Source organism: Parasteatoda tepidariorum, chromosome 5 (assembly GCF_982258835.1).
Source record: "Parasteatoda tepidariorum strain Cologne lab strain chromosome 5, Ptep-v5.0, whole genome shotgun sequence".
Taxonomy (NCBI): Eukaryota; Metazoa; Arthropoda; class Arachnida; order Araneae; family Theridiidae; genus Parasteatoda; species Parasteatoda tepidariorum.
The window spans coordinates 101,375,650-101,399,919 of NC_141759.1; the positions used below are offsets into that span (position 1 = coordinate 101,375,650).

Genomic DNA, 24,270 nt, shown 5'->3' on the forward strand with positions numbered 1-24,270 from the left:
TTAATAATCTTGAAAGTTAAATCACTTAATAAAACTAATGGAAGGATTAAATTTAATGCGTTAATGGTTTATTGACAACATTTAATCAGAATTGGCAAATTCCATGGCTTTTTGGAAGATTTTTCTCATAGATTTAAAATAGTAGCAAAATATATTCTATGTATGATAATTAGTTTGAAAACTTTGATTTAATGGGATTTTGACCACAACTCCAGATTAAACGATACCAAATATTTTATAAAAGATCTAATAATAATGTTTGGATGTTAAAGTTGGGAATTTTAGAAAAAATAGATGAAATGGATTCTACTCCGTTACGGACCAACAAAAAATCGCTTGATTATATTGACATATAAAAATATCAAAGATTATGTGAATGTTTTAAGTTATCAATGCTGTGTTGACAGAAATGAACAATATTTTGACCAAATTATTAGACTCATTAAAAGATTCTATATAAAATCTTAACTATCAGGTGATACTATACAGCTTTATTGTTTTCAGGCGACTAAAACACGTTAGCACTTGTTTACGTTCGTTGGTTATCAGTTGGTTAACATTGTAATTCAATACGTTAAAAATAAATACAAATAGGAAGTATATAAGAAATCTCCTGAATAAAAACTCATTACATGTATGTTTAAATATAAAAGTATAAAGCATAAACTCGTGCTAAACATGTAATTATTAAGAAACTACAGTGCGTCTAATAATTTGATCTAATTATTATAATGTACTAATATCATAAATATTCTATATTTATATAATATATCATTTAATTTATCCAATGGTTGAATTTATATTATACATAGTCTACTTTAAACAATTGATACACGAACGTAAATAAGTGCAAACCGGTTTCATTCGCGGAAAAACAAAAAAGTTGTATAGTATCACCTGATAATTAAGATTTTACATTAAATCTTATAGTGTATCAAATAATTTGGCCAAGAATAGTATAAGAATTCTTACGTTAGAATTCTCATGCAAATACATTGTCATTTTTCTGTTTAAGAAAAAAATTCCTACTAATATTAACGTCCATTTACTACCATCGTTATACGATTTTAAGAACATTGAAAACAATGCTTTAATGCAAGAAAGTTTTAATGATGCAGGTCAGAGATACAGACCAGTAAGGGAAGTTGATACTACTCGGAAATCAATATTAGTGTTCATTAGGGAGAATAAATTGAAGGTGTTCGTTAGGGTTTGGTGATTAAGTTGTAGTGACGATTAGTGTAGTTGGCGACACACACGAAGACCAATGAAAGGTCTTCACAAAGAATTGGAGATCAGGAATACAAATCTGTAATTGCAGATGTGAAGCAAATTTAATGGTCTAAGATTTCTTAGCAATATTCCTCATAGATGGCGCTAGCTTTGATTTAGATTTCACATAGAATTGGAGATCAGGAATACAAATCTGTAATTGCAGATGTGAAGCAAATTTAATGGTCTAAGATTTCTTAGCAATATTCCTCATAGATGGCGCTAGCTTTGATTTAGATTTCACATAGAATTGGAGATCAGGAATACAAATCTGTAATTGCAGATGTGAAGCAAATTTAATGGTCTAAGATTTCTTAGCAATATTCCTCATAGATGGCGCTAGCTTTGATTTAGACATCGCTGTTGGAAGCCACTGTTACTACATCTATATATTATCATTCAAATATCTCTTTTTTTTTAAAAAAAAAGAGGGAATGTAACTCAATTATTGAAGGACACTTTTAATTTACTCATTGATAAATCAATTCAAGAGACCGAACTTTTGATGAAACATTAGGAGAAAATAGCCTTCGTAGAGGGCTGTTTGATGGAGAATTAATAACCGTCGTTGAACAGCTGACCCAATTTTTGGGTTTACGACTACTAATGTTCAACTACGTAGCCTTGCAGTTTTGAACCCAATCCAGAAGACAAGGGAACTCCTGAATCAAGGGTTGGGAGAAATTTGCCTTCTTGGAGGACTTTTTCGATGGAAGTATCCCATACTTGGAGAGGAAGATCACGAGAACCTCCCATGGTTAGCTTGACGGCTAGGGGACTCTAACCCATGGTCCGTCTACCACTGAGGTCATTTCCTGTCAGCACTGTGGTCGATGCAAGCCGGATGAGGAATTCGTATCGGCTGGGATTCGAACCCGGCTCACCGCATTGGAAGATGAACGCTTTATCCCCTGAGCCACCAAAACTCGAAGTCTCCATAGTTTGAATTTAATGGTTCATCATTATTTAATAAATAGAAAAATCAATGGAAAATAATAAATTTACTGAAACTTCTTTAATTATGGCTTCGCGTAACACTTAAAAATAAACATCTCAAGGTGCTTGTTCTTAAGTTTTTATTTATAAGAAGCCGTTGAACTTTCGATTTAAATAAAAATTGCAGATTCTGTAAGAACTTGTAATCGAGCAAATAATCGCCGAAGGCAAACCAATCATTAAAGTTGCAATTGGGAGGCTATCAAAAATATAGCAATGCAAATATGGCAAAACATACCCGGATTTAGATCTTCAAATATACAATCAAAACCTTCCCTAAAGATATCTATGATTGGTTGAGAGTGTAGAAGCACAACACGTAATAAGCAAGTTTGTAAAGTTTAGTATTCTTTAAAATGTTTTTATTTCGATATAGAACATATTGCTCTCCCGATCTGGTAGACACTTATTGATTTAGTTGCTATATTTTGTTTTATTAAAGTGCCGTTAAATTATTTCCGGCTTCCTGTTATTAGAGAAGTTAATTAAATACTTTACTGTATATTAAATACTGTAATCTCAAAAACCGGGTTTAATTACGTAGGAAAATAATTATGTCTAAATTTCGCGGAACTATGTCCTAACAGAAAACGTGTTAACTATTAAAATTCAAAAAATAAATCTCATTTAATTATCAAAATAAAATAAAAAATATTGCTAAAAGTGGATATTGATGAAATGGGTATTATCTAAGTTACATTAACTTTAAATATTAAAATTCTAATGAATTAGTAATGATTAAAATATTTTAAAAACACCATGAACAAGAGTGAGTCAAGAGGGCTCAGTCACTACACATGGATCCATCGAAAATTTACTCGCCAAGTGTTAAATTATTCTATAATTAACCTGCATCTTATTAACATTATTCGATTTATTAAGGTACTGTACATTTTTTTGTGAGTAGTTTTGTAGGTAGAGTGCAGGTAGGTGATACGTAAAAGTAGGTAATAGGAATTGAATAAGACTTTGAAGGGACAGTATCGAAGCTTTACACACGTTCTAGGAAAACAAACAATGTGTTAATCATATAATAATTATCACAACGTACCACTTGTACAGGTATGTATAGTTCTTGGAAATTACGTTTCCTTTCTAAGTAAAGTTTATTCATAGATACAATAACATTGTTAAATAAGTAATAGCTGTAATTAAATAATTAATAACAGCCGTAAGTAGTTTTGTAGGTAGAGTGCAGGCAGGTAATAGGTAAAAGTAGGTAATAGGAATAGAATAAGACTTTGAAGTGACAGTATCGAAGCTTTACACACGTTCTAGGAAAACAAACAATGTGTTAATCATATAATAATTATCACAGCGTACCACTTGTACAGGTATGTATAGTTCTTGGAAATTACGTTTCCTTTCTAAGTAAAGTTTATTCTTAGATACAATAACATTGTTAAATAAGTAATAGCTGTAATTAAATAATTAATAACAGCCGTAAGTAGTTTTGTAGGTAGAGTGCAGGCAGGTAATAGGTAAAAGTAAGTAATAGGAATAGAATAAGACTTTGAAGTGACAGTATCGAAGCTTTACACACGTTCTAGGAAAACAAACAATGTGTTAATCATATAATAATTATCACAACGTACCACTTGTACAGGTATGTATAGTTCTTGGAAATTACGTTTCCTTTCTAAGTAAAGTTTAGTCATAGATACAATAACATTGTTAAATAAGTAATAGCTGTAATTAAATAATTAATAACAGCCGTAAGTAGTTTTGTAGGTAGAGTGCAGGCAGGTAATAGGTTAAAGTAGGTAATAGGAATAGTCACACTATCAAAGCCTGGCATATGTTCTGGAAATTATGTTCTATTCATATAACGCAACCTATCAATTGCATGAAAATTTCTAGGAAATTACGTTGCAGTCATAGTTAAAGTTTATTCAATCCATAGACATGATTTATGACAATAACGCTTTATCCGTACCATTGACTTATGTTCTGAGACACGTTATAAGCTATATAATAGGGAGATTTCGCACTTTTACGTCAGCTTTCGTACGCAAGATTAAAGCAACTGCGCATGCTCGCGTTTATTTTAGATGCTACGTATCTCTACGTCACGTTGGCGTGATTTACGCTACAAAGGCAAAGCCACAAGCACGCTGTTTATAGTTGTTAAAAGTTGATTTTTGTTTAAGTTTACCTTCGAACTAAAAAAAACATGAGTATGGAATTCGAAGAAATGTATTGACGAAATTTAGAAATGAATCGTGTGATATTACAATTGGTTGATTCAATAAATAAATAATTTTATTGGTTTTTATTTAACATTATGTTTGTCCAATTGCACTAGTTCCATAAGAAACTAAAAACATTTCCCCTGTTTTGAAACTATAAATTCTATTTATTTTAACCATACAATTTAGTTGTTTAAAAATGATGTTCCATTACGTTAGATTCTTACAAACTCTCTTTTTTTCACTTACTAAGTAAGTTTGACATTTTTTTCACGGGAGCATGCGCATTTCACATTGTGCAGGCTCTCTTGAAGTGCGCATGCGCAGTGACTTGAAATCTTACGTACGGAAGCTAAAGCAAATTTGCGAAACCTCCCTAATAACAGTTTTGTACGCGATATTTTTTTGAGAAAAGTAACCTTAATCTGAAAATAACGTTAATTTGGAATCTACAGAATAGTAGCAACTTCATGATAGTCTACAAACGTTAACATGATAGTCGGAAACGTTACAATATTACGTTCAAAATTGTAATGACTTCAACAATTCTGTTCGTTCTCTGGTTATCATACAGGATTCGATGCTGAAGAATAGTGTGAAAAACGTTTTTCCCATGGCAACACCTACATTGGTAATGTTCTACAACTTTTTAACTCTATTTCCCAATTCTCATACCATTTTCAATGTAAAAATTTAACACCGTTGTTTCCTAGCAGATGGCGCCATAAGCAGTTACTATGCTTAGATAATACTTTTATAACTTTTGCTGCAGCCGTTTGAAAGTGAAGAGGATGAATACGGACTATCGAGCATATTACATACTGTCTCCGCAAAGAGTAACCCAACTTTTCTGATATTGAAGAAATAATCAAAGAGTGCAATAAAATAAAGTAAATCAAGCCAAGTAAAGCTTTATTTACCGTTTTATAAGAACAAATCTTACACCAGAATCTTAAGTAATAAAAAGAGCTATTGCTTCAATATCTCACCCGGTAGTCGATTCCAACCGTGGATATAAATACCCCGGACAGGAAAGCTCCATCTTTATATCTTACAAGCAGGCATGTCTTCCCAACTCCAGAATCGCCAACCAGCATCACCTGCAAAAAGAAATAGCAAACATTACTCTTTGAGAAAGAAATTTGTGGCAACACTCAATCCATGTACCATGGCGATTGATGGTTGGAAAAAAAAAAAGAATTTTCCCAAGAGGACAAGATGTAGGAATTTTGTTCTAACATTCTATTTTCCGCTCTCTTAGCTTTGAAGTCAAAATAAAAAAGGTCTTAAAAGGTATGAAATGGATTTTTCTTTTTTTTTATTCTTCTTATCCAACTGAAAGGACATTTCATTTAATATAAAAGACGGTATGTTCACGCTCTTTGCCCCTTTGTAGCTCTTTCTTTTAATCTTCGGAAATCATTTTTTTCCACCATTTTGTTTTTTGTATTGATGTTTTTTATATTTTTTTAGTCTTTTTAATAAGGCATTTTATTGAAAAGGGGTATTATTGAACTTTTTAATGAGGTTTTTTTTCTATTACATATTCTTCAAATCAATTGCAATTTGTATCTGCTACATTTTATCTATGCTACAAAGTTGGAAGAAATGCTGTTTCTAGGGGGAGGGAATAGAGATGTGCATGAGCTTAGAGAAGTTTTTATTTTTAAATTCCTACTATTAATTCACACTCTCCCTATATCTTCTTGTTTAAATTGTCAATCGTTAATAAAATACTTTTTTATTCATCAACTAAAGTTCAAAAACATTTTTTTAAACTTGTAGTGAATGACACTTGAAGTTAATTCATTCTTTTCAAATATTAATTCATTCATTAAATAGGGATGAGCGAAAAACGAAATGGAATTTTCTAATGGATTAAGCGTTAGTCATTCTTTCCACTTTTACTATAAGCTATTCGGCTTTTCACATATTTTAAGAATAACATCACTGATAATTTCTAACTTATAGCTCTATTTGAACAAAAAAATAGTTAATTGCACACATTTAAATATTTAATTATTTTACATTCGCTGTGTCAGATAAATTCAATAAAGTACATTATGTGGTAGCACGTGTGGCCCACGTCACCTCCAAACCACATTTCTGACGTCACCACCCCACAAGCCCATGTCACCACATTTCTGACCTCCAAAATATAGGGGGTGACGGCAACCTGAGAAATATGGCCCAAATAGTTTGGTCAAGAAAGTGCTCCAAAGTGAGAAAGATAAATTATACCTCATTATCTTAGTTGGTTAAGCGATTTATCTTAACTGTATACGCGAGAGATAGGTATAAGTCTAAAATTATGTATACTTGTTTTTTTTAACCCAAAACCATAACTAAATCACTTTTTGTTGTCACGGTTATTTGCATAAAACTACATTAAATAATGCTCGTACAATTTATTTAGCATGCTTTATACATTTTCTTACAACAATTAATTTTTACCCCCAAAATTTCGAGGTTTATAAGTACCAGGAAGAGTTTTTTTTAAATATCTTTCATTGGTTACATGAGGTTTTTAAGTGGTGTGTCTCTTCGGTTTTATGCAACGGAAGACACATATAAAGTAACTTAACAAAATAAAGAAACTTAAACTAGAGTTGCTCTTTTTAATGTCTTTCGTTTGTTTCACGAGGTTTTTTATTGGTGTGTCTCAGGTTTTACGCAGCGGAAGAAACAACAAAATAAAGTAACTTAAATTAGAGTTGCTCTTTTTAATGTCTTTCGTTTGTTTCACGAGGTTTTTTATTGGTGTGTGTCAGGTTTTACGCAGCGGAAGAAACAACAAAATAAAGAAACTTAAATTAGAGTTGCTCTTTTTAATGTCTTTCGTTTGTTTCACGAGGTTTTTTATTGGTGTGTGTCAGGTTTTACGCAGCGGAAGAAACAACAAAATAAAGAAACTTAAATTAGAGTTGCTCTTTTTAATGTCTTTCGTTTGTTTCACGAGGTTTTTTATTGGTGTGTCTCAGGTTTTACGCAGCGGAAGAAACAACAAAATAAAGAAACTTAAATTAGAGTTGCTCTTTTTAATGTCTTTCGTTTGTTTCACGAGGTTTTTTATTGGTGTGTCTCAGGTTTTACGCAGCGGAAGAAACAACAAAATAAAGAAACTTAAATTAGAGTTGCTCTTTTTAATGTCTTTCGTTTGTTTCACGAGGTTTTTTATTGGTGTGTCTCAGGTTTTACGCAGCGGAAGAAACAACAAAATAAAGAAACTTAAATTAGAGTTGCTCTTTTTAATGTCTTTCGTTTGTTTCACGAGGTTTTTTATTGGTGTGTCTCAGGTTTTACGCAGCGGAAGAAACAACAAAATAAAGAAACTTAAATTAGAGTTGCTCTTTTTAATGTCTTTCGTTTGTTTCACGAGGTTTTTTATTGGTGTGTCTCAGGTTTTACGCAGCGGAAGAAACAACAAAATAAAGAAACTTAAATTAGAGTTGCTCTTTTTAATGTCTTTCGTTTGTTTCACGAGGTTTTTTATTGGTGTGTCTCTGGTTTTACGCAGCGGAAGAAACAACAAAATAAAGAAACTTAAATTAGAGTTGCTCTTTTTAATGTCTTTCGTTTGTTTCACGAGGTTTTTTATTGGTGTGTCTCAGGTTTTACGCAGCGGAAGAAACAACAAAATAAAGAAACTTAAATTAGAGTTGCTCTTTTTAATGTCTTTCGTTTGTTTCACGAGGTTTTTTATTGGTGTGTCTCTGGTTTTACGCAGCGGAAGAAACAACAAAATAAAGAAACTTAAATTAGAGTTGCTCTTTTTAATGTCTTTCGTTTGTTTCACGAGGTTTTTTATTGGTGTGTCTCTGGTTTTACGCAGCGGAAGAAACAACAAAATAAAGAAACTTAAATTAGAGTTGCTCTTTTTAATGTCTTTCGTTTGTTTCACGAGGTTTTTTATTGGTGTGTCTCAGGTTTTACGCAGCGGAAGAAACAACAAAATAAAGAAACTTAAATTAGAGTTGCTCTTTTTAATGTCTTTCGTTTGTTTCACGAGGTTTTTTATTGGTGTGTCTCTGGTTTTACGCATTAATGTCTTTCGTTTGTTTCACGAGGTTTTTTATTGGTGTGTCTCAGGTTTTACGCAGCGGAAGAAACAACAAAATAAAGAAACTTAAATTAGAGTTGCTCTTTTTAATGTCTTTCGTTTGTTTCACGAGGTTTTTTATTGGTGTGTCTCAGGTTTTACGCAGCGGAAGAAACAACAAAATAAAGAAACTTAAATTAGAGTTGCTCTTTTTAATGTCTTTCGTTTGTTTCACGAGGTTTTTTTTTTATTGGTGTGTCTCAGGTTTTACGCAGCGGAAGAAACAACAAAATAAAGAAACTTAAATTAGAGTTGCTCTTTTTAATGTCTTTCGTTTGTTTCACGAGGTTTTTTATTGGTGTGTCTCAGGTTTTACGCAGCGGAAGAAACAACAAAATAAAGAAACTTAAATTAGAGTTGCTCTTTTTAATGTCTTTCGTTTGTTTCACGAGGTTTTTTATTGGTGTGTCTCAGGTTTTACGCAGCGGAAGAAACAACAAAATAAAGAAACTTAAATTAGAGTTGCTCTTTTTAATGTCTTTCGTTTGTTTCACGAGGTTTTTTATTGGTGTGTCTCTGGTTTTACGCAGCGGAAGAAACAACAAAATAAAGAAACTTAAATTAGAGTTGCTCTTTTTAATGTCTTTCGTTTGTTTCACGAGGTTTTTTATTGGTGTGTCTCAGGTTTTACGCAGCGGAAGAAACAACAAAATAAAGAAACTTAAATTAGAGTTGCTCTTTTTAATGTCTTTCGTTTGTTTCACGAGGTTTTTTATTGGTGTGTCTCTGGTTTTACGCAGCGGAAGAAACAACAAAATAAAGAAACTTAAATTAGAGTTGCTCTTTTTAATGTCTTTCGTTTGTTTCACGAGGTTTTTTATTGGTGTGTCTCAGGTTTTACGCAGCGGAAGAAACAACAAAATAAAGAAACTTAAATTAGAGTTGCTCTTTTTAATGTCTTTCGTTTGTTTCACGAGGTTTTTTATTGGTGTGTCTCTGGTTTTACGCAGCGGAAGAAACAACAAAATAAAGAAACTTAAATTAGAGTTGCTCTTTTTAATGTCTTTCGTTTGTTTCACGAGGTTTTTTATTGGTGTGTCTCTGGTTTTACGCAGCGGAAGAAACAACAAAATAAAGAAACTTAAATTAGAGTTGCTCTTTTTAATGTCTTTCGTTTGTTTCACGAGGTTTTTTATTGGTGTGTCTCAGGTTTTACGCAGCGGAAGAAACAACAAAATAAAGAAACTTAAATTAGAGTTGCTCTTTTTAATGTCTTTCGTTTGTTTCACGAGGTTTTTTATTGGTGTGTCTCAGGTTTTACGCAGCGGAAGAAACAACAAAATAAAGAAACTTAAATTAGAGTTGCTCTTTTTAATGTCTTTCGTTTGTTTCACGAGGTTTTTTATTGGTGTGTCTCAGGTTTTACGCAGCGGAAGAAACAACAAAATAAAGAAACTTAAATTAGAGTTGCTCTTTTTAATGTCTTTCGTTTGTTTCACGAGGTTTTTTATTGGTGTGTCTCAGGTTTTACGCAGCGGAAGAAACAACAAAATAAAGAAACTTAAATTAGAGTTGCTCTTTTTAATGTCTTTCGTTTGTTTCACGAGGTTTTTTATTGGTGTGTCTCAGGTTTTACGCAGCGGAAGAAACAACAAAATAAAGAAACTTAAATTAGAGTTGCTCTTTTTAATGTCTTTCGTTTGTTTCACGAGGTTTTTTATTGGTGTGTCTCAGGTTTTACGCAGCGGAAGAAACAACAAAATAAAGAAACTTAAATTAGAGTTGCTCTTTTTAATGTCTTTCGTTTGTTTCACGAGGTTTTTTATTGGTGTGTCTCAGGTTTTACGCAGCGGAAGAAACAACAAAATAAAGAAACTTAAATTAGAGTTGCTCTTTTTAATGTCTTTCGTTTGTTTCACGAGGTTTTTTATTGGTGTGTCTCAGGTTTTACGCAGCGGAAGAAACAACAAAATAAAGAAACTTAAATTAGAGTTGCTCTTTTTAATGTCTTTCGTTTGTTTCACGAGGTTTTTTATTGGTGTGTCTCAGGTTTTACGCAGCGGAAGAAACAACAAAATAAAGAAACTTAAATTAGAGTTGCTCTTTTTAATGTCTTTCGTTTGTTTCACGAGGTTTTTTATTGGTGTGTCTCAGGTTTTACGCAGCGGAAGAAACAACAAAATAAAGAAACTTAAATTAGAGTTGCTCTTTTTAATGTCTTTCGTTTGTTTCACGAGGTTTTTTATTGGTGTGTCTCAGGTTTTACGCAGCGGAAGAAACAACAAAATAAAGAAACTTAAATTAGAGTTGCTCTTTTTAATGTCTTTCGTTTGTTTCACGAGGTTTTTTATTGGTGTGTCTCAGGTTTTACGCAGCGGAAGAAACAACAAAATAAAGAAACTTAAATTAGAGTTGCTCTTTTTAATGTCTTTCGTTTGTTTCACGAGGTTTTTTATTGGTGTGTCTCAGGTTTTACGCAGCGGAAGAAACAACAAAATAAAGAAACTTAAATTAGAGTTGCTCTTTTTAATGTCTTTCGTTTGTTTCACGAGGTTTTTTATTGGTGTGTCTCAGGTTTTACGCAGCGGAAGAAACAACAAAATAAAGAAACTTAAATTAGAGTTGCTCTTTTTAATGTCTTTCGTTTGTTTCACGAGGTTTTTTATTGGTGTGTCTCAGGTTTTACGCAGCGGAAGAAACAACAAAATAAAGAAACTTAAATTAGAGTTGCTCTTTTTAATGTCTTTCGTTTGTTTCACGAGGTTTTTTATTGGTGTGTCTCAGGTTTTACGCAGCGGAAGAAACAACAAAATAAAGAAACTTAAATTAGAGTTGCTCTTTTTAATGTCTTTCGTTTGTTTCACGAGGTTTTTTATTGGTGTGTCTCAGGTTTTACGCAGCGGAAGAAACAACAAAATAAAGAAACTTAAATTAGAGTTGCTCTTTTTAATGTCTTTCGTTTGTTTCACGAGGTTTTTTATTGGTGTGTCTCAGGTTTTACGCAGCGGAAGAAACAACAAAATAAAGAAACTTAAATTAGAGTTGCTCTTTTTAATGTCTTTCGTTTGTTTCACGAGGTTTTTTATTGGTGTGTCTCAGGTTTTACGCAGCGGAAGAAACAACAAAATAAAGAAACTTAAATTAGAGTTGCTCTTTTTAATGTCTTTCGTTTGTTTCACGAGGTTTTTTATTGGTGTGTCTCAGGTTTTACGCAGCGGAAGAAACAACAAAATAAAGAAACTTAAATTAGAGTTGCTCTTTTTAATGTCTTTCGTTTGTTTCACGAGGTTTTTTATTGGTGTGTCTCAGGTTTTACGCAGCGGAAGAAACAACAAAATAAAGAAACTTAAATTAGAGTTGCTCTTTTTAATGTCTTTCGTTTGTTTCACGAGGTTTTTTATTGGTGTGTCTCAGGTTTTACGCAGCGGAAGAAACAACAAAATAAAGTAACTTAAATTAGAGTTGCTCTTTTTAATGTCTTTCGTTTGTTTCACGAGGTTTTTTATTGGTGTGTCTCTGGTTTTATGCAGCGGAAGAAACAACAAAATAAAGTAACTTAAATTAGCGGTAAAATCTAAACGAAGTTTTACATTACAAAGCGATGATTATGTTAGTATCATAGTAGCTTAAGATAAATGTTTCACGGTAGAGGTTAAACAGTTTTTTCTTTTTATTACATATTTACCTCTTTAAATAATATAGATTATGTTGTAAGAATTGTAATTCGTACATTCTAACAGAGATTTGAAAATCATGCGATTTAGCATGAATCACTTCCACGAAGCTAAACCTTCCTAATCTATGTTTACTTTATAATTAAAGCGCAATAAATGTTTTATTAGCTACCGTGAATGTCCGAAATCAAGAGAATGTCGACTTTCACCGGTGAATGCCAACAATCACATAGTCGCTTTGGTGAATGTTCGGAACATTTGTTAGATCTGATTTGATATTAATTTATTCATTGATATTATTAAATTAATTCGATATTTTAATATCTGCTGTGGATAGATTAGGAGAAACATCAGTGTTCGGAGTGCCGATTAAATGTATACCGGGCAATGGCACTTAACTAGACTTTGTATATATTTCGGACATTTACCATAGCGACTAAGTGATTGTCAACATTCATCAGTGAAAGTCAACAACCAATTTCGGTCATTCTCAGAAACAAATGCACAAGGTGTTTTGTTATAACCACCCGTAATACCCATGTTCAAATTACAATCTCCTGACTGATTACGTTAGGACCCTATTTCCCAGCTTGCGACTATCCCCTATATTTTGGGGGGTCAGAAATCCGATTCCGTTGAAAAAAGTATGTTTATTCAGAGAAAATACCCTTTTGTGTCTGATTTCGTAACTTAAAATATCGTTAGCTCTTACCTTTTAGCACATTTGTGGTCACTCCCCTCAAACCATTAAGAATGAGTCCTAGAACGTGAAAATTCGATCATTAGATCAAAAGTTATTCTGTGTGATCCGTTTTTTAAGGCACTGTTTATATTTTCTTTTTAAATTCAAATTAGATAAAGATTCTCAAAATATATATATTTATTGTGATAATTGCTGAAACTCCCCTTTTTATTAAAAGAACAATTTCTTACAACTTTTACAATTTCATACATGATGAGAAAGACTATTTTTTAATGTTAAAACTCAATTGGAACTATTTTTGACATACAATCCTCTAAGATAAAATATTTTCTAAAATACACATCTCTTCACTTATCAAAAAGACTTACTGTCTCGAAAGCATATTTTTAAGAACATGGCAAACATGCGCGAGCTTTACCAATCCATCGAATTGTCTAAATATTCTGGTGGAAAATATTTATCCTTAACTTAAAGATGTTTTTTATCTCCTTGAAAAATCTTTACTCCACGGAACAAAATTCTTATTTATATTTTGAAGATTTAACTTGCATTGAATATTCGCATTAAATCCCATATCAATTGACTTCTGCGTAATATCATTTAGAATACCAAATTTTTTATCTACAAAGTTATCTAGCGGCAGTTAATAAATAACAAACAAATTGGATCAGCTATTTCACTTATTTTATATGGTGGAAAGTTACGATTAGCTTTAAACATTAAAGAGATTTTGCGCTCTTACGTTAGCTCCAGATACCGTTTTCAAACTTATTCATTTACGTATTTGTTTTTAAAGAACAAATGTAAATCAAATGAATTTGTAAGGTTATGTCATCCATTTGCATAAACCATTTAGTAGATACTTTTCAACATTTTTTAAAAGACTGAATGTCAACAGTTCTTTTTACATGACTTTTCAATTTATAATAGTGGTATTAAATTTACGTTGTATGAATTTCGATTACATCGTTTGGTCGATTATTTTCATATATCGTTTAGAAATAGTCTGAAAAGTTATTTGTATTAAACCCAGCCAACTCGATCCCGAAGCAAAGAAAGAAGAGGTCTAGCTCCTCGAATACGTAACGAATGCGGGGAACTGCTTGGTGTGGCACACTATGCGTAACGAATGCAGGGAACTGCTTGGTGTGGCACACTATACCAGAAAAATAACCTACAGAGGGAGCAACATACTCAGATTTAACAGAGTGTCATACGTACTAAGATCCAGCGCATGCGCACAAGAAGCAAAGCGTCTGTAGATGAGGTACGTCACCTGTGAACTCTACATGGAAACTCTACACGTATGGTTGGATACACTACCACTCGCACTGCCTTTTTATTTTATTTTAAAGTATTTGAATTTTGAATAATGTATTTAGTTATAAGTCTTGTTCTTCTTTGATGATTGAGCTAGAATAGATTGGAGATAATTGAGTTAGATAGAGTGAGTTAGAATAGAGTGAGATTTTGATAATTTGGTTAGAATAGAGTGGAGATATGTTAGCCATCAAAACTCGCTAACTGCAATTTTGTCTGCTGTAAAGATATTTCCATGTTAAGAATTTTATTTTATAACCATCGTTGAACAGCCGTCCCAATTTAGGGTTTACGGCTACTAATGTTTAACTCCGCTGCCTTGTAATTTGGATCCCAACTCAGAAGACAAGGAAATTCCTGGATCAAGTATTGGGGGATATTTGCCTTCGTGAAGGACTCTTTGATGCAACTAACTCGAAAACCTTCGTAAGGAAAGCCACGAAAACCTTCCACGGTAAACTTTACTCTAACCCATGATCCGTCTACCACTGAGGATACTTTGCGTCAGCACTGTGATCGGTGCAAGTCGGATGCGGAATTCGTATCCACCAGCCATCGCTGGGATCGAACCCGGGTTACCTTATTGGGAGGCGAGAGCCACCACGGCTCAGCGCATGCGCATAAGAAGTAAAGTGACAATGAGGAGGCACTTTACCTGTAAACTGGCTGTTGGACAACTCTACTTAGGTTGGGTAAGCTGCCTCCCAATAACCGCCATTTTTTTCTACGTCGAAATGTGTTAGCAGATTCAATTAACATGGTTGATATAAATATGTGTTCTCAAAGAAATATTTTAAATAATAGTACAGCACTGTTCATCAATAGTGGAAAAATGCAGAACAAACCGACAATAAATAAAAAGAGAAATTTTTTCTTTACCCTCAACCTCAGTATCATTTGCATATGGTAAGAACTCCCCCCGTCATTAAGTCTGAGGCCGTCTGTTGCTATGGAAACAAGAATAGCGCATTTCAGAGAGGGTAGCTTCTCCTCACTCAAGGGTTAACACAACAGACCGAAGAAAAATATTTCCTTTCTCCCGCCGACCCGAGACAAAACCTGTGACCCCACACCCTACATTATATGATAGTCATACCTCGTTACCATAGTCACCACCACGGGTCCAGACGAACGGCTAGGGGAGTTCTTGCTTTAGACAAACTATAGTGGTAAGGAGGAGAGGAGTGTGCAAACGTGTTTCAAAAACCGCTCCTATTGTGCCCCTAAATGTTTTTTCCCTTTATAGGGGAGCGTACCTAACGTTGGAGGTTGGTTTACATTACGCCTATGGAAGCTAGCCTTCTTCCCTTATGCATCGACTCCGTAATGATTATGCATAATGCTTAAAAAAGTAAACAAAGTTTCTAGTTGTATGGATTTCTTTTCCTTTCGATTAATAAAATTTGAGTTATGTTGTTACAAAACACGATTAAAAATGAGATATGATAGTTAGGATTTAATATTTAATGTAATAAGTGTACTCGTATTTCTCTACATGATTTGGAAAACCAGTTGGTACAGAATGAAAAAAAATCATAAATTTATTTTCTTCTTGAATAGTTACAGCATTCTTCAAAGTCGCATATGATGGCCTGACATCTCATTTTAGTTCATTATGTCTATTATCTCATTATATTCCGTCATGATCTTATTTGTCAAAGAAAACCATAACTATTTCTAAAGCAGAGCTAGTTTTATGAAAATAATCTGTCGGAATTAAAGTAAGAAAATGCACAGATCTCATTAAGTGGAAAATACCCTCTTTTTTTGTGCTCAAAGCCCTGTAAATATATGAAAACAGAAGAAAAAAGAGAAGATTTTTTTCTTCATTTTTATAAAATTTTAATGCTGCAACAGTATTTTTTTTAATGAATAAATCCCTTTACTGTTCTTTTACTAAACTTTTAAACCATGAAGTTTTATTTTTTTTAATGTATTATGGCGGTTGAAATTTATCTTTAAGATTGTTTTTTAATTTCTACAGAGATTAAAAAGAAAGACAGAAAATATAAATAACTTTTGATATACTGAACGGATTTTTAAGCAGTTATAATAATTCGAGGGTCTAACCTAAAATGGGATAATTAGTACAGACGATACTTTAAACTATTAAATCAGAAACAAAAATAAGCCTTCTTTAATTAAAAATTAAAGTTAATATGAATAGAATATTAAGTAATAATATTAAGAAAGTTAGTTCATATCGATTTAATTTCGAAAAACATGGTAATTTGTTCTTAATTGTAACACTAGATTATCTTAAGATAATTTCATACAGAAAATGACTATTATTAATAAAACCTCAGATTTAGAAATATAATATTTTACTTATGTTAGTTTAAATTTGAAAAGATGTTATTTTAAATAATAAGGTGAAAGAAAATGAGTTTTAAGGAAAGGAGTTTAAATAATAAAATGAAATAAATTGAGTCTAAAGTAAAAGAGTTTAAATAATAAAATGAAATAAATTGAGTCTAAAGTAAAAGAGTTTAAATAATAAAATGAAAGAAAATGAGTCTAAACTAAAGGAGCCTGAAGGAAAGGAGCCTAAAGGAAAGGAGCCTAATAATACAGTTTCTTTCAAATATTAATTCATTAATTAAATTTAATTAATTTTAGTTTTATATGGAAGAAAATTTTTTAATTATTTGATAAAAAGGTTTCCTTGCTGATTTAAGTAGAAATTGACTTTACATTTTTTTTATTTTATATTACTTGTTTAAACGTTAATTAACATCCATCATAATTTTTAAACAAATATTTTACTTTACCATCTTTGATTTATGTTAAAAGACTGCCATACATAAGCGATGGGCAAGTTTATTATTAAATAAAAAACAATTTTCGAGAAGTATTGATGAATATAGTATAAATTTAGAAACATCAATGAATACTTTCCAGAATTAGTGAACATCTGTAATTAGGAAAAATTAATCACCGTAACATATCGGAGTAATTAACGAATATTACGTCAAATTTCCCACACAATAAATATTCGAAGGAAAAAGCTCTTCCTGACTAATCGATTGTGGTTTGCCAATGAAGACTAAATTCCAGGTGCTTTATTTTTATTCCTATTTTTGGTTTTCTTTGTGTCTTGCTGACAAAAAAAAAATATCCATGTTCGTGACATCTGTAGGATTGAATGAAAACTTTTCCTGGTTTCTAGATTAATCATATTAATGTTTATAATTACATTTTTCTATTGTTGACAGCGAAATAGTTATCACATCTTGGCGGAAATTGCATCGCAGACTCTTGTTTCAAAAATAATCGACTATGGGAGTTTTATTTTGGCATAATTTCTTCCTAATATACGAAATGTCAAATCATTATCAAACAAATCGGAACACCATCTTCCGATAATTAATTAAAACTTCGCCAAAACTTTTCATTGCAGCAGCTTTTTTTTGCTGTTATTGCTGAATTTATAATCTAAAATAACGCATTTGTTTTAAAAAATTTCTGAACGATTAGTATATAGATGTAACAAAAACGAGATATTTTGGTCGATCATAATTAATAATTCATTTAAAAAAAAATTGCTTTATCCATGTTACTGCGAATGACCGAAATTGGTGTTTTTTTTTTTTTTTAAATTTTATAACAGTCGTTGAACAACTGACCCAATTTTGTGGGTTTACGACTACTAATGTTGAACTCCGTAGCCTTATAATTTTGAACCCAATCCAGAACACAAGGGTACTCCTGGATCAAATATTGGGAGAAATTTGCCTTCGTGGAGGACTTTTTTGATGATACTAACCCGCATTTGCGTTACATGGAAAGAAAGACCACGAGAACCTTCCACGGTTTGTCTGCCGGTAAGGGGCTCTAACCCTGATCCGTCTACCACTGAGGATATTTTACGTCAGCATTGTCTTCGGTGCAAGCCGGATGCGGAATTCATATCGACCAGCCAAAGTTAAGATTTGAACCCGGTTCACCTCATTGGAAGGCGAACGCTCTATCCCCTGAGCCATCGCGACTCCGAAATTGTTGGTTGATTTCCATCGGTGAAGTTAAAAATCACATAGTCGCCTTGGTAAATGTCAGAAATATATATTAGGTCTAGTTTGCCATTGCCCGGTATGCCCTACATAATTGCTTTTTTAAGGACAAGCGCCCAGTATGAATTTAACTGACACTCCGAACACTGATGTTTCTCCTAATCTATCCTCAGCAGATATTAAAATATCGAATAAATATAATAATATCAACGAATAAATTAATATCATATCGGATCTAATAACTATTTCGGATATAGTGATTTTTAATACAAGTTTAACAATTAGTAATTCTTGAACTAAATATCGAATGCCAATTTCTTTTTTTATTAAGTTGTACTCCGTTTACTTTTTAATGTAAATCGTAATTCGTTCCTTCGTAATTTCAAGTTTCAAAGTCTTACAGCTATTGCGCAGCAAAATAAAATGTATCACTAAGTTAAATACACAAAACAGCGGCGGAGCTCATAGGTTCTTTAAATATAAAGCGATAAAAGAAAGAAGGTTATAGAATTTTTTTTCAACAGTGCAACAGTGTAAAAGATTCTTTTTTTTAAAAAAAAAAAAAAATATGTACTGCATTTTTTAAAAAAAAACGTTTTAATTAAGATTTATGTCGTTAATTAAGCAAAATTTTTCCCTGCTGAGAAAAATTAAAAAGCTGGTAACTACACTCATAATCGAAACATGAAAATCAATATTCTAGATTTTGTAGCCGTAAAAGAGTGAAACAGGTCATAAGTATATTTCTCTCTCCAAAATTTAGACAGGAAATTAATGGTGTAAATATTTTAATGAAATATTAATAAATATTTAATTTGCATATCCAATATATGCTAATGATTTTTTTTTCAGTCGTTTTGAAATGTCAATTTTTCGTTTCATTAAAAAGTAAACTGATTTTGATTCTTTTAAAATAATACACTGTCATTGACCTTGATTATGATTTATTATACTTTACTATAATTTTTTTTCTTGTCACAATAATAAAAATATTAGGAGGACCGGACATTTAATATTTGTTATCAAGATTTTATTTTTTAATCAAAAATGTATTCACTCCCGTTAGCAACAATCTTTCAATGCCGGATCGGAAATGGATCGAAAAAAATTAATTGGTTTTTAAGACTAACGAATATTTATTGCTCCGAAATGACATAATACTTTCCAGTCCCCCTAATATTAACTCCCAGTGAATTATGTATTTTATCTTTGTTCTTAGAATGAATTTAAAAAATATTTGCTGAAATAAAGTGATTACAAAAAGTCCCTTGAGTTTTACAAAGAATTCAAAACACGCCAATTTAAAAAAAAAAAAAATTCGAAATCTCTTGAGTTTTACAAAGAATTCGAAACATGATTTTTTTTAAAAAAAATCAATATGTTTGGAATTCTTTGTAAAACTCAAGGGATTTTTTGTAATCCTTATTTCAGCAAATAGTTTTTAAATAGTTCCATTCTAAAAATAAAGATAAAATACATAATTCACTGGGAGTTAACATTAGGGGCCCCGGAAATTAATGTCGTTTCGGCGCAATAAATAGTCGTTAGTCTTAAAAATTAATTCCTATTTTTCGATCCATTTCGATTCCTTTTTGAAAGATTGTCGATACAGTATTGAAAGATTGTCGCTAAACAGGGCGAATACATTTTTGATTAAAAAATAAAATCTTGATAACAAATATCAAACGCACAGAAACGACATTACTTTCCGGTCCCCGTAATACTTTTATTATCGTGACAAGAAGAAAAATTAGTTAAGTATAATAAATCATAATCAAAGTCAATTACAATGTATTATTTTAAAAGAATCAAAATCAGTTTACTTTTTGATGAAACGAAAAATTGTGATAAATTCAAAACGACTGAAAAAATAATCATTAGCATATATTGAGTAAGCAAATTAAATATTTATTAATATTTCATTAAAATATTCATATCATTACTTTCCTGTCTAAATTTCAGAAAGAGAAATATACTTATGACCTGTCTCACTCTTTTACAGTTACAAATTCTAGAATATTGATTTTCATGTTTCGATTATGAGAGTAATTTAAAATTTTTAAAATTTTTCCTCAGAAAGGAAAAATTTGTCTAATTAACGACAGAAATCTTAATTAAAACATTCTACATTTCATGCAAACGATTTATTTTTTACCTCTTATCCGTTTCCAACGCGGCAGTTTTATCAGCGCAGGAAGCAGTCAGCTGGTAACGGATGCGAATCCTATGACGTCACGGAACTGAGTTTTCAGTACGATTACGATCAAGATTAATCAAAGCAAACTGATTCTGAATATCGCTGAAAGGAAATTTCAATCTCAGGAGTCTTCATGGTTGAGTTTGACATTGTTTAAATGGGATTAAATTAAAGGAATTATTAGTCCAGAAAATTGAATGTGTTGAAGTGCAGAAAAGAGATTGGACTCCTTTTAGATAATTTAATGAATCGAAAAATATCTCAAAAATGTCACCGCATGAAAAGAATGAATAGACCGTTCAGAATTTCGGAACTTTAATAAAGCAGACGATTAACATTTTATTAAGCCAGTGCGAGAGAGATAAAGATTTTATGGAAGGAAGTTAGTAACAAAATCACGGACAAAAAATATTTATAACAAATAAATTTCCCTAATAAATACCACTAATTTACATTAAACTTGTAGCTGTTCGTTCTACTTATCACCATGCGTTGAACAGTCAATCTTCATCCGACTTTTAGCTATTAATGTTTATCTCTTAGCCTAGCTCTTGTAAATTTGAACTAAACCCAGATGCCAATAGAATTTCTGTACAAAGCCTATATTTTATATTTTATTTTATAGTCGCCGTTGAACAGCTGACCCAATTTTTGGGTTTACGACTACTAATGTTCAACTCCGTAGCCTTGTAATTTTGTACCCAATCCAGAAGACAAGGGAACTCCTGGATCAAGGATTGGGAGAAATCTGCAGGACGACTTTTTGATGGAACTAACCGGCATTTGCGTTACACGGAGAGGAAGACCACGAGAACCTCCCACAGTTAGACTGACGGCAAGGGGACTCTAATCCATGATTCGTCTGCCTCTGATGATATTTCACGTCAGTACTATTCTCGGTGCAAACCGGATGCGGAATTTGTATCGACAAGCCATCGCCGGGTTTTGAAACCGGTTCACCTCATTGGAAGGCGAACGCTCTATCCCCTGAACCATCACGGTTCTGTCTAAAGCATTTAGAAAAACCATTACGGAAGGATTTTTGAATTAAACTAACCCCATCATTTGCTTTACATGGAGAAGGGAAAAAAAATTCAAAGTTAATAAAGGTTAATAATGGGATAAAAACGGTTAATCACGATGGCTTGAATTAAACATCAGTGATTACTCATGAGGCATTGTGGTCGATGCGAACCCGGAGCAGCACACAAATTGAACAGGGATTTATACCTGGGTTGCTTAACTGGGAGGCAAGCACTCTTTCCTTAACAATTGGCTCTAAAAATATAGGTTCAAAAATGAATGCTAAGAAATATATTTTTTTTTCTCTGTTAAAATTATGTAGGTCTAAATATTCCTTCAAGTATACGAGTAGTTTGCGTATAATTGTAGTAAATAAAAAGAACAGTAAGAGTTTATTATTCTGTTTTTCTTCTAATATTATGTCTCGTTAAAGAATAAATTATAAACTTAATAGTGGAGATACGGAAAAATTACACACGAGCGTTGCACTTTCTGAAATTTCTGTTTGCGGGACATAATTAATAAGACTGAACGATAACAAATAATTTATTATAATAAATAATTATTAATCATTTGTGTAAACTGTTAATTGCATTATCTAGTTACATTATGGTATAAGTTACAGTTTAAGATACCTTTAGTAAATCAATAATACATCCATTTTTAAATCTCTAAATAAAATAATTTTTACCCAAAACGTCCCATATGCTTACGTAGCAAATGTTCTTTCCATTCTATTTCGAGTAAGCCAAGCCCGTCAAGTATGGATTCTCTTAAGTGACACATTCTAAATTCTTTCGCAAAGATTTCAATTCTGTCCCTATACATTTACACAGAGATGCAACACAAAGCCAGGCACGAAGCCATGAGGAACATATACAAACTAATTATGCATCGAAGTTGCCAGGTACACAAAACAAAAATGTATCACGGTTAGAATTAAAGTACACAAGGAAATAACAAATCTAAGTTAAGTAAAAGAAGTAGAGGAGAAAGAATTGTATTTCAACTCATTCGATGTGCGATGCGGCTCTGCATTTTATTAAATTATCGTTAATTAACGTGTTCTAACTCATGTAGAGAAACTTAGCTCAACTTCAATACGCCAATTGGCTGATACAGACTAGCTGGAGCTGACGTCATAGGTCACGTGTGTGAGGTCTTCTTGAAGTGCAAGTACCCGATTTTCGCGAAAATCATAAAGATGTCAAATCCCTTTCTTAATTTCTAAAGAATATTCAGACTTCGGCATGTGCATGCAAACGAAGTATTACATCATTGCTAGAACACTTCACTATGTGCAAGTGTTACCGTGAATGATCGAAATCAAGAGAATGTCGACTTTCACCGGTGAATGTCAACAATCACGTAGTCGTTTTGGTGAATGCCCGAAATATTTGTTATATCCGATTTGATATTAATTTATTCGTTGATTATATTTATTCGATATTTTAATAGATGCTGAGAATAGATTAGGAGAAACGCCAGTGTTCGGAGTACCTGGGCAGTGGCATTGAACCATAAAAAAACATTAGTGTAGGGTATACCGGACAAATGTATACCGGGCTGAGGCGCTGAATCTTAAAAAAACATTGATGTGGGGATATACAGGTGAAATGTATACCGGGCAGTGGTACTTTACTAGACCTAACATATACAGTCAAACCCCGCTATAGTGAACACGGTTTATAGTGAACTCTCGGATATCGTGAACGAAATGTTCGCTCCCGTACCTTGGCACACACGTATAATGTTATTTTTTTGTGGATATAGTGAACCAAAAAAAAAAAAAAGAGAGGAAGTTGAATATTATGAACTTTTTTCTGTCTTCGACTGATTTTTTTCTTCATTTTCCGGTAATTTTGAAATTTCTACATATTATACATATACCGATTTTTAAAACAATCTATAAAATGGAATGTAGCGGTAAGCATTTTTTCTGATTTGCTTCTTTTATCTCAATTTCCCATCCCTAAATAAAGGTCATCCCTAAGTTTTTTGTACGCAAGACGAAGAGTAATAAAAATAAAATTTAACACATTTTTGGTTAAAACACATTGTTTTTTACTCATATTTGTACTTCATTTTATGGGTCATTTATTTAAATATGGATATAGCGAAGTCCCGGTTATAGTGAACCTAAATTTCGGTCCCTTGAAGGTTCACTATAGCGGGGTTTGACTGCATTTCGGACATTTACCAAAGCAACTATGTGATTGTCGACATTCACCACTGGAAGTCAACAACCACTAATTTCGGTCATTTACACATGCATATAGAATAAATAACACGCATTTTAATAGCAATCACATCAAAAACAATTACTAAGTCAAATTCATTTAAAATATCTAAATACTGATTACTGCATGAAGTCACCACTAAAAAAAATAAATAACCTATAAAAAAAAAAACTAACTACATTTTAATGACGCTTTCACTGTGACCACAAAAACTCAAATCAAGTTTGAAATTAGCTATCACGAAAAGAAACGAATCAATATCCGTTTACCAAACTTTATGAATATTTAAATACAGCGCTTATTTTACTAAAAATAGGCAATAATATAAAAAATTGATGCATCGGTGTTTGTATAAACATTACGATCAATATAATTCCCTTTTTTAACTTTCAAACAAGTAATATAATTTTTTTTAAAAGTCAATTCCTATTTAGGACAATAGAAATTTTTTATTTCAGTTGAGTTTTATTAAATAATTAAATTTAATTCTCCCGTATAAAACTAAAATTAATTAAATATAATGAATGAAATAATATTTGAAAAAACTATATTAACATCAAGTGTCATGCACTACACGTTTAAAGAAAATGTATTTGAACTTGAGTAG

General features: G+C 32.0%; 1 protein-coding gene across 1 annotated transcript in view; it reads right to left on the reverse strand.

Moving 5' to 3' along the window:
- Positions 1-24,270, reverse strand: part of LOC107442998 (ras-related protein Rab-37) — a 158,855-nt gene that overhangs the window by 103,481 nt on the left and 31,104 nt on the right. Inside the window, exon 2 of the mRNA XM_043051742.3 lies at positions 5,447-5,557. Within this exon, the coding sequence (XP_042907676.1) occupies positions 5,447-5,557 (111 nt within the window). The remainder of the gene's footprint in view (positions 1-5,446; positions 5,558-24,270) is intronic.